Source organism: Chrysemys picta, chromosome 23, assembly GCF_011386835.1.
Source record: "Chrysemys picta bellii isolate R12L10 chromosome 23, ASM1138683v2, whole genome shotgun sequence".
Taxonomy (NCBI): domain Eukaryota; kingdom Metazoa; phylum Chordata; order Testudines; family Emydidae; genus Chrysemys; species Chrysemys picta.
In genome coordinates, this window is record NC_088813.1 from 9,011,747 (window position 1) to 9,023,874 (window position 12,128).

The 12,128-nt window shown below is 50.5% G+C and overlaps 1 protein-coding gene across 1 annotated transcript in view; it reads left to right on the top strand.

Moving 5' to 3' along the window:
* OPRD1 (opioid receptor delta 1) overlaps positions 1–11,842 on the top strand; it is a 34,770-nt gene extending 22,928 nt beyond the window's left edge. The window contains exon 3 of the mRNA XM_005286148.5: positions 1,747–11,842. Within this exon, the coding sequence (XP_005286205.1) occupies positions 1,747–2,279 (533 nt within the window). The 3' untranslated portion in view covers positions 2,280–11,842. The remainder of the gene's footprint in view (positions 1–1,746) is intronic.
* The last annotated feature ends 286 nt before the right edge of the window (positions 11,843–12,128 follow it).

Sequence of the window (12,128 nt, forward strand, 5' to 3'; positions counted from 1 at the left end):
CCGGGCCTCACAGGGGCCCCCACGAGAATATAGTATTGCAATTTTTTTTATAGAAGGGGCCCCCGAAATTGCTTTGCCCCAGGCTCCCTGAATCCTCTGGGTGGCCCTGGGCTAAAGGGGAGGGATGGTGGTGCGGTTAAAGCTTTGGGCTAGGACAAAAAAGTTCTGGCTTCCATTCTTGGCTTTGCCCCAGACTCCCCCCATGCAGATCACTGAATTCCTCAGTTCCCCCCAAACCCATCCCACCTCCCCTACGTGCCCTAGATCTCCCAGTGGTTCCTCTCCTGCCCTGTCTCTTAGCGAAGGTGATTAGTTCTGACCTTGAGCAGGCTGGTTAGTGGTGGGATGTCGCTGTCAGTGTCCATTTGGCAGCCTCTCTGCAATGAGTCCTTGGCCCCATTTCCAGAGTACAGGCATCTGCATCATGGGGATCAGTGTTACGACTGGCAGTGATCAGAGAAGGGCTTTATCGTTACACATCCGTAGAGGCTTCTGTTTAAGAATCTCAAGGCATTTATCATTTGTACAGCAGCATGGCCCAGAAGCCCTAACTCAGGATAAAGGTCCCAATGTGCAAGGTGCTGTACACACGTCAAAGGAAAAGATGACCCCCTGCCCCAAAGAGCCCGCAATCTATGTATGCTTTACAAACATTAATTAGCCCTTACAGTGTAGCATGAGACAGGTAAATAGTGTTAGACTGATTTTACAGATGGGGAAACTGAGGCACCAATAGGTGAAATGTAGCACTCCAAAACTCAGACCAGACCCACCCTGAAGTTTGGAGCAGGAGTTTGGATCTGGTCTTTGACTCTGTGTCCAGATCTTGTTAAAAAACTTGCCCAAGACCATTAAATGTGTCAGTGGCAGAGTTTTGGAAAGCCCCTATTGTAATTACAAACAACAATTCTTCATTAGTTTTCATGAAGTTTACAGATCAAGTACATTCTAATCTTAACACTAACACACACTTCTGATCTAGGTAATTACAGGGATATACATAAAGTAATGCGATAGCAATCCACAGGTTATAGATAAGTGAAGACAATACCATTAACAGTTCCTTTGAACTAACACACAAGTGAACTGGCCTGATTACATTACAATACCTTTTGACACTGCTTGGATTTCTATTAGCATACGAGTGAATTAGTCTGCAGCCCTGTCTTGAGCTGGCACGTGGGTAGATAACATCACACCAAGTCACCAGCACTAACCACTAGGCAGCACTCCATCTCTGACGCGCTCTGTTTAGTCAGCGTTAAATCAAACCAAGCGCAAATGTTAGGAATTTAGCTAGATCTGTTAGGAAACTGACAAGGTTGGAAGCTGTATGCACACCGACAGAGCTGTCTGCTGAAAAAGGGTGCCCGGTGGGCTGCATGGAGGATTGTGGGGGTGGCAACTTAGAGACAGTCTAATCATTTGAATACAATGGGAGACACAGCATGCAAATAAGGCCCAATTGTATGCAAAAGCAGGCTCCTACTCTGGTGCAAATTAGGCCTGTTGAATTCAACTGCAGTTCCAATTATCCTGCAGATGTGATCCCCCTTGGTGTAAAACTGTCAGGAGTATTTAATTATGTTGAAGTAGAAACACAGGAACACGGTACGAGTTTCTTGCCTATGCCATTTTAATAAGCAGAGAGGGCTATAAATGCACCCCTGGGGCAGCCAATTAAGGGGGTATTCCTCTGGCTCTCCCACCTATCCACCACTCTCCCTTACCCTCTCTCCCCTGCAGATGGGACCGTGCTCTGCATGCTCCAGTTCCCCGACCCCGCCATGTACTGGGACACGGTGACCAAGATCTGCGTGTTCATCTTCGCCTTCCTGGTGCCCATCCTGGTCATCACCATCTGCTACGGGCTCATGATCCTCCGCCTCAAGAGCGTCCGCCTCCTCTCGGGCTCCAAGGAGAAGGACCGCAATCTGCGTCGCATCACCCGCATGGTGCTGGTCGTGGTAGCGGCCTTCATCATCTGCTGGACGCCCATCCACATCTTCGTCATCGTCTGGACGCTGGTGGACATAGACAAGAAGAACCCCTATGTGGTGGCCAGCTTACACTTCTGCATCGCCCTGGGTTACACCAACAGCAGCCTCAACCCTGTCCTCTACGCCTTCCTGGACGAGAACTTCAAGAGGTGTTTCCGGGAGTTCTGCCTGCCCTTCCGGTCCCAGATGGAGCAGAACAGCTTCTCCCGAGCGAGGACCACCACCCGGGAGCGCGTCTCCACCTGCACCCCTTCCGAAGCCCTCAATAAGCCGGCATGACTAGGCATGGACAGCCACCGGCGGGGTTCCCGCAGCCGCAGAGGGGAGGAACTGCTCTCGGAGGTGACTCAGGTCACCACCACGGAATTCTAGTGGAGGTGACTGGAGGCGAGCGGGCAGGGGTGGGGGGCTCATCAAGGACTCTTTCAAAAAAATATATTTGCAAATGCTTGATTTTCCATGAAGACACCAGGGGGATGGGGAATTGGGCAGAGGAGTCACAAAGCAACAGATTCCTGGCTGAACGTTTCGAAGAACTGCAGAAAAAACAAACTGCGGCATCGGATGGGGAATGAGGAGGAACCACAGGCTACAAACACGTCATCAGACGACCACCAAACCTGCACCACAAGGCAGCCTGGAGACGGACGGCTCTGGAGCCCCACCCCGCCATCAGGAAGGGCAAGATGGGGGAACCTGCCGCTGCTTTCATGGGGGTGGGGCTGCTTCTTTAGCTCTCAGCTGATGTAAAAGCCCAGGCGCCCTTCGAACCCCGGTCGGCACGATGCAAACTGCAAAGCTGCAACCCTGTGAAATCTTGTGCTGTTGAAGCGTTGGGTTTGGTTCCCCTGACGCCAGCAGGTGGCGCCGGTGGAGAGACACCTCAGCCAGCTGTGAGCAAGTCGCGCATCATGCTCTGGGACCCAGGCCAGGGAGAACTGGGGTTCTCCAACAGCCCAAGGACTCTGGGGAGGAGCCCTGCGCTTTTTTTGTGCCCGTTCTGACCTTGTACATGGCAGACACCAGCACATCCTGCTGGCTCTTTGCTGCTGCGCTCTGGGATGGCTGCTCAGGACCCCCCCCCCCCCCCCCCGTAGGAGAGCAGAGCACACACCGACTGCCATGTCTTGTACATATGTACACTCCAACAGCCCTCGGGAGGCAACGCCTGGCCGGGGAGGCCTGGGACGTTCCTGACGGAGGCGCGTGGCTACTCGTCTTGTGTGCCCGCCTCGTTCCTTTCGCCACATCGTTATTACCCTGCACAGCCCGACGCGGGATCTGTAGGAGTCAGCCAACTCCCCTGCTCACACCGGCCCGGCGCGCCACGGAGCTCGGAGCCTCGCGTACACGCGTGGAAGGTCTGCCTGGCGAGAACGCACTCACACCGGCCCGAGCAGAGAGGCACCGCGTCCTGCGTTCAGTGTCACAGTAGGAACCGGGCTTGTAGCTATACACCAGCAGCGGAAGGGTGACGGCACTGGGAGAGGGGAGATTAAACGGATTCCCTCTGCCTGTCTCTGGGGGAGGCGAAACACTGAAGTTAAAGATCCTTTCAGGACTTTTCTAAAAAGAGAACCAGGATCCCTGCTGTCCCTCCCTCTCTCTCACTTAGGGCCTCCGCCAAACCCTAGTCGAGTCAATGAGAATCTTTCCCAGGACTTCGGTGGTTTGGATCAGCCCTTAAAGTGGGCTAGGGGGGCCCACACTGTGGGAGAGCCATTGCTAGGCAGACAGTGGCTCTCACTTTTGCCCGCCGCAGTCAGTCTCAGGGCCCAACTCTCCAACCTGGGCCCAGAAGTTAGGGCTCCCACTTGCACAGTGCTCAAGTGGGCATTCAGGTGCCCGGGTACCCATCCCAGGCGTCGACGCGCTGATCGGTGCCTCCACATGCAGAACTAGGGGCCTCATAGTAGTTTGCAAATTGGGTTTCTGGCATCTCTGCAAAGCGCATTGAGATACCCTGAGTGTGACAGGCGCCAGCTCCATTCTATGCTCTCTGTGTGCATATGCACATTTGAATACCAGACACGGACTTTATTGTTGTTGTTTTTATTTCAGTGGCATCTAAATGCCTTATCTAGGTCATGGCCCCCATGTGCTTGGTGCTGTACATTGTGCTCAAGCCACTAAATTCGGACCCAGGGCCAAATCTCAAACACGCTAGCAATCGGACACAGGATTTTCATTCTCCCTGTTCGAAGATTATTTGCATGATTCCAGGTGGGAGCCCTGTTTGGAGTTCATCCAGCTGGACAGCGTGTGGGGACGTGAGCTTCTGGGCCAGGCTCCAGTCTAACAGATAAACCGGCAGAACTGGTCAGCCTGGTGGGAACTGGGCACCCATGATTTGATGGGGAGGAAAAGTGCAGGCCCTTAGCAATGAGCAGAGGTGATCCAGGCCAGCGGCAGCCCAAGGGCTGCACCAATACCGAGGGCCGGATTCGGCTTGCGGCTACACTGGTATAAATCCAACAAAGTCAACAGAGTTGTGCCGGATTCACACTGGAGTGAGACAGTCCTGGGGACCGCAGTCCTCTGTCCACAAAACAGGTCCAGCAGTCTCACGCTGCAAGCCTGCCAATGTGCCTTGACTCTCATCGGGGGGCACTCTCCTTTTGGGGGTGAAAAGAGCTCTGTCTCCTTAGCCCATTCAATGCCAAGACATCGCTGCTGGGAGGGCTCCCAAGGAGACCCGTCAGTGCCAATAGAAGTGGTGGGTTCTGTGACGTGTCCACCTGCTTGCTGGGAGCTGGACGGACCTGATCCCACTCATTTCACACCAGCCTGGGGACACTCATTAGACAGAAGCGACTTGTGGTTGTTAGCTGTTGGGGCTGGATTGTAACCTACAGGTGAAAGGCTCTTCATCATAAAAACACATACGTGTGCGTGTGTGTGTGAGAGAGAGAGACTCTTACATATACATGCACAATTTGACCTGTCCTAAGTGATCAGCCAAGGATCAGGGGAAAAAATGTGGGTTGCTTAGCAGATGTGGCCTTTTACTACAAATCACGAATGGTTCTGGCAACCTAGGGCTGATGCACAAAGCGGACGGCTGTCCACTGCCTCTGGTTAGGGTGAACAGACGTCCTGATTTGTCTCGCGTCCCGACCTACCTTCAGTCGGGATGCGAATTGTCCTGATATTTTGCCTCCACTCACAGGCGGAGCGGAGCCCGGAGGGGGCTCGCATCCCCGCCACCCACCCCGACTCCGCCCCCTCCTTCCTCCATTGGATCCCTCCCCAAATCCCCGCCCAGGCCCTGTGCCCCCAGCCCCGTCCCCTCACTGCCCCATTGGATCCCTCCCCAAATCCCCACCCTGGCCCCGCCTCTCCCCCAAGCACGCCGCATTCCTCCTCCTCCCCCCTCCCTCCCAGGCTTGCACTGATCAGCTGTATGGTGGCACAAGCGCTGGAGGGAAGGGGGAGGTGGAGACGGAGCGGAAGCATGCTGGTGCGGAGGGGGGGGCGTGGAGCTCCGGCGGCCGTTTTTTGGGGGGGGGGGGGGTTGCTTTCCCCACCCCCGCATCCTGATATTTCATCTGTGTGATCTGGTCACCCTACCGCTGGTCCTATTACTATTCTGACCACAGTACCTAGCTGCCCCAGCTGAGATCAGGGCTCCATTGCGGTACGTGCTGCGCACACGCGCATGCACACACACACACACACACACACACAGGAAGAGACCAGCCAACTCCAAAGATCTCACAGGCGAAATAAACAAGACAGACGAACAATGCGCTATTTTCCCGGTTTCACTGATGACACGCAGAGATCCCGATCAGCTGAGCCTTCCACCAGTGCCTTCCACCACAAGACTGTCCATCCTCCTTAGCGCTGGCCCCGCTTTCGCTATCCTTTTGAGATGGCTGCGCTACACCTGCAATGAACCACTCCAGCCCGTGGAAAGGTTCCAATTCAGCTGTGCATCTGGAGCGGAGCTTTGCGGTGCAGGCCAGTCTCTGCACTGGCTATAAAATCAGAGTGGCATGTCCAATTCATTATGCACCATAGGCTTGTTCTCGCCCCACAGGACAAGATCTGCACATTCTTTCTATAAATCAGCAGATAAAGATTAATGAAGCAGCCCAAGACAACTTTCCTAAGCTGCATAATTCTTAATTTAGTTTCAAAATACGAGAGACTTTACAGTAATAATACTCCGTGCTTCTAGATAAGAACCTTGGCAGTATTTGCAAACAGGAATTAATTACCACTGCTGGGAGAGGGGAGCATGATCCCTTTTCAACTGTTTGGGGAAACTGAGGCACTAAGCGGCAGAATGATTTGCTTACCGTCATGCAGGAAGTCTGTGACATAGCTGGGAGTCCAACCCAGACCTCATGATGCCTTGGCATGCGCTTTAACCACCGAACCCTCCTATCTCTCTTACCAGACTTACAAAATAGAAATGAAATGTATTCCTGCACACATACAATTCCTGTATGTGTGTGGGTGGGTTGTATGCATTTGGGCACACACGTATATACATGTATATAAACAGCTCAGATTCCCTACCATTAGGAAACACTTAACTTACAGACCAAGGCAACTATGCAAAGAATAAATCCTTCCATCTTTGGGCTTTATCTTTGCACAGATCTGCCCCACGCATGGGCTCAGACCCAACAACTAGACAAGCGCTCGGGATCCCCCCTGAGCGCCCTATGATGATGTGTAATGACAAGATGGCAATCCGCAAGCCTTGACTAAGTAATGTGATCGATCTCCTTCCACAATCCAGTCAGATCCAGCCACCCGGCTGGAGCCTTGAAACTCAGTAGGTTCATGATCAGACCCGGGACGCGAAGAGTGAGAAGTACCAGCTCAGCCCAGGGCAGATGGAGCCAAGACAGAAGAGGAAGTACCCTCCTGGGACCTGAGTCTCCACTGCCACCCCATGCCGATATTGACACTAGGGCCAAGTGAGAATAAAATGCTCCTAGCAGCATCTTACATCCATGTGGCCAGGTGCAGGTCAATGGAGAATCAGTCCTCTAATGGCTGTCAACTGCAGCAAGATCCCATAACAGAAACAATTCACGGGGCCTTCATGTTTCCCGGTTGGCGTTAAAACAGTTGGTATGGATTAGTACTGCCACCATGCGCTGCAGTTTCTCACCAAACAGCTGAACCTGGTTGCCTTAGTCAGTCCCAAAAGGAATGGAGTGGCTTTATAAAACGGTAATTAACAAATGAGCAAATCTGGCTGATGAGTGAAAATGACAAGCCGTAGAGACAAGAGGAAGAATGGCCACTGGCCAGTTTTCCATTGCTCCCCAGCAACTCAAAGAATCTGTGTAGTGCATAGGAATTGGGTTGTACCCCTTTAAATACTTTGTGAGCCTTCTAGTGGTGCTCACCAAGTTTCAAAAGGCAGCCGAGCCCTGCCAGAGCGGCAGTGCGTATGTGTAGCTGGGCCTTGCTGCATGTTGTATATAGTTAGTGAACATGGGTATTCGGACCCCGCTGGGCCTGTGTGGTTCCGTCACATTACACGTTGGAAACAGCTGAGTTAGGGAGCTCCTAGACCGAGCCATTTTGGAAAGAGGAGCCAAAAAGATTCAGGAATTTTTGGAAAAACTGAAGGGCAGGTGACAGTTCAAAAAAACACCATGAATTCAAAATTCCTTTTTCTGAACTATACCAAGCTTCCCAGAAAAACTCTACCCCAGGAGGAGATGGGGCATGCAACATTTCAGGATGATAGCTTTTCTGGTTGGGCACTGGATAACAACCTACTATTGCTGCCCGCTTATGAAGCTGCTCCTTTAGCTCAAGTGCTAGAGGTCTGTGTTTTGGTGCTGAAAAGGCTTTGGTTACTCACTCATTCCCTGGAGGCCAGGGAATATCTGACAGCAGGCAGGCAAAACCAACCCAGTAAGGCCTAGGTCAGTAAAGGCCTAGGTCAGTAAAGCCCTTAAGTTTGAGCTTAACTTTAAGCTCTGCTGAAGCCAAAGTTAACTTCATTGCTGTCTCAGGGCCTAAATCAGGTGGAGCATCTGTGTACAACAGTAACCACTAGGGAACAACGCCACTAGATTGACTGGATGTCTTTCTAAACGACGGGATATAGCTCAAACAGACGTAACGGGCCTGATGTAGGAATTCGTGCTTAAGGTTCTGTGGCCTACAAACTAAATGATTGTGGGTGGTCCCTTCTGACCTCAAAACCTAGGAATACTGTATTGACTCGAAACATGCTAGGTAAACCCTGTATCCTAAGCAGCCTCTACTGCAGAAGACCTTTATGGCCCTATTGGTAAAGACAGGCTCTTAGGTTGGAATGAGCCTCTGACAAGTCTGTAAAAACATTATTTTCCTCCCAAGGACAAAGTGAGAAAAATTGACGTTTGGATCTCAGACACACAGGGTGAACAATCTGTCTTCTCTCCCCAGTACTTGTCTCCCTGAAACAGAACCTGCTCTTGCTGCAGTTACGTCTGTTTCACTCCACCACCAAACGCAGCAGCCGTTTCAGTTCTTCATGTAGGCGAGCGAGCCATACTGCACGTGCTAGCATCTTGAATCTCCTCCGGGTCAGAGCAGCACGCCCAGGCTGTAGGGGACAGGACATCTGCTCTGGTGAGCAGGACAGCACAATGCCCCTGCAATGTGTTGGCATAGAACTTAGTGACGGCAGAACAATAACTGCACGACTGGTGTCGGTCGCCTCCCACGGGGCTGAGCTAGACCTGCTCACGTTTATCAGCGGCAGCCTGTCAGTCTTGTGGAACCAGGACAGATGCTAGTAGTGAATGCACCATCTATGAGAGCGCGAGCTGGATTCTAGTCTAGCTCCATGCATTGGCAACAAAATCGCTCCCAAGTTCTAATTGGAAAATCCTTATGGATGGTGAGGCTGTTAAAGTGGCAGGAAGGATCCCCGCTGGGTTTTTCAGAGCCCAAGTGAGGTTCGCAGGGCTGGGAATATGACAAAAGGAAGCTCTGGGTAGGTCAGCGTGGTTGATTTGATCCCGATGTCACCCACAGAGACGAGATGGGAAACCTTATAGTCCCGCCTCGCTGAATATGATCACACTTTACAATTTTGTAGAACCTCTTCAGATGCCTTTAAAAGCTTCCTCCATACTCAGGGTGAGGTCGAATGAGGTAGATCATGAGGCCAGCTGTGAGTGAAGGGGAAAGACGCAATTTTGAGGAATTTAAGAAGCCTAAATCCTCCCAACTGACTGACAAAGGAAGACGACTTGCGAGGAACTATTTGAGAGGGACAGCCATTCTACACGACACCATGGCTACTTCATAGCCACGGGAACCTGCTGCTCCTACTGCACTCCAAACAAGAGGCCTTGGTTTCATCTCATTGTCTGTCTATATAGGGGTCTCTCTGCCTTTGATGTGCTCTTATTCATCATGCTGCGACCAAAGGCATTTCAGTGAGCCCTGCTTCATTTTGTGAGGTCGGATCCACACGTATGATGAGCTTGTATGTTGTCTAGTGGTTAGATCAGGTATCAGGACTCCTGGGTTCTGCTCCAGGTTCTTCCACCAAGTTCGTGCGTGACCTTGGGCAGCTCACTGGTTGTCTCAAACTGCGGCCCCAAAAACACGTTCATCCAAAATCGTTGGCCACGCTTGAAAATGTTGGCTTTAACCTCTCTGCTTCAGTTTATCCAGGGAATATGGACCAACGTATTACGGTGATGAACCTCACTTAAATCATAGTAGCGTTTTCGGATCACAGCAGCAGCGTGAGGTTTATTCAGGGTTTGTCAAGTGCTTTAAATAAATAAATAAATTAATGGAGATAGCCCATCTCCTAGAACTGGAAGGGACCTTGAAAGGTCATTGAGACCAGCCCCCTGCCTTCACTAGCAGGACCAAGTACTGATTTTGCCCCAGATCCCCAAGTGGCCCCCTCAAGGATTGAACTCACAACCCTGGGTTTAGCAGGCCAATGCTCAAACCACTGAGCTATCCCTCCCCCGCATTTGAGATGCTTGGATGGAAGGTGAGATCTGTCATAAATGTGATGGGCCAGATGCTCATCGATGCTGATAGAAATCGGCACAGCTCCATTCATGTTACCCCCATACCACCAGTCAATGGAGCGATGAGCGTTTACACCAGCAGAGCAGCTGTTCTTTGCTTCTACAATGCAAGAGCTATGGATGGGGAGAACCTTTCAGAGCATCTGCCCAGGTCATGTCTCGCTCTGGGCACTGCTATCAGTCCCTCGCTGTTTCTAAACACCCAAAAGGCAACCTTTTTTTTCCCCTTTGGTTTGGTTGTTTTTATTTTTTCTCCAATCAGTCTATCACTAAGAGAGGCTGTATTGGCTTTGACCCGATCACTGGCAAATATAAGACCCTTGTAATGAATCAATTTCATTTGATGCTGGTGAAACACCATCTTGCCCAGGCTAAAGAAATATAAACATCTGTTTGCCGTTCACTTTGAACGTGGACATGAATCATGTGTTTTCTGAACATTCAGGGGCCTCATCCAAAGCTGATGAAAAACAGGGGGAAGTCTTTCAATGGACTCCAAAAGGCTTCTGATCAGGCCCCATCGGCATTGGCCTGTGGAAGTTTTAATTACTACTTTTTGCCCCTAATCATTGAAGCAAATGGTCACATGCGTAACATCCTTGCTTTCATTTAAAGGGGCATTGCCAATTTTCACAACACACCTAGAAATGTTTTCACTGTTTCTTGAAAACGGATTAAGCAGTTGGTTTTTTTTATTCACATATTCCTCTACAGTGCTGAAAGCCCGAAACACAACAACAGTGGGTTAGTGCAAGAGAAAGAGAAAATGACTATAAACAGAAAGCAAAACTGACCTATCTGAATTCAGAGTGATCAGATAATATTGACAATAACATTAGGATTTGGGGGTTTGTTTACATATATTTCAGTTTTAATTATCTGATGCAGCATTGCCAACTCTTGCAATTTTACTGCGAGTCTCACAATATTTGGTGTTTTTTTCTTAAAGCCCCAGCTTCTGGAATCCTGTGATTACATGAGAATCTCAGCTATTGTTAACAAAAAAACCCAAAACCCTAAGCTTCTACCCTTCGTAGTTGTGGGGAAAAGCTTGAGAACATGACCCTAACAACTCAAAAATGGAGTCCCGTCCCCCCCAATGTATTTTTAATCCCAGGATTTTTAAGCAAAGCTCATGATTTTGGGGGCCAGCAATCTATGCTGATTGACACGAGGTGAGGATCTGGGCAGTAAGCAAGCCAATGGGGTTGTACTAATTAATATCACTACCAATAGGGCCTGTGATTTTTATTTTGACAGAGTCTCTTTTAAGAAGTAAGCTCTAAGGCCTGATTCTGATTTCATTTACACTGGAAAAACCAGCAGGAAGTACTAAAGACAATGGGGCTGAAGCAGTGTGAGAGCAGATGTAGGTCCCACATCTGTCTGTCCAGCTGCAAACACACATGTAACTATATCAAAGCCAGGCTGAAGGCGGTGGGGAGCGAACAATGGGGTTTTATATCAGCAGAGGCTGTTTGCTATCAGCACCACTTGCTTCCTGTGGATTTGTACAGCGGAAATAAACCGTATTTATGGCTGTACAAAAATGTACACATCTCTGTCTCTCTTTATGGACGTCAGCTGAAATGAACCCAGCCCTGTGCCAGCTCTGCTGCCAGCCTGTTCTTGCGTGCAGGTGAATTTTCAAGACTGGGACAGGTGTTGAATCAGCCAGGGTGTAATGAGCGACCTTTGTCCTCTTTCAAGCGCTTGGGCCAGTGGCTCTAGTCCTGGCCTCTGGGACGGCGGTGTTTTGGTGACGTTTCTTTCTCTCTTTTTTCCTTTGTTTGAATAAAGTGAGTGCAGTTCCAAATCCTCCCTCGACTCCTGGGCTGATTGTCCCCTTCCAGTGCTCATTAAAAAAAGAAGACGTGATATTGGCGGCAGCCCAAGAGGAAAGAGAGAATGCGCAGCTGGTGGGCTGTGGAGTGCTTGAGTCCCTGCGAAGTAGACCAGCCACCAGTGCCAAACTGAGGGGGGGTAGCCGTGGTGGTGCAAAACTCCCCAGACTGGGTGGATCTGGCCCGTGGAGGTTTCCCCCTAAACACAGAGGCGTGCACAATAGTCATAAGAAATAATGCAGCTACCAGTTCTTCACGCT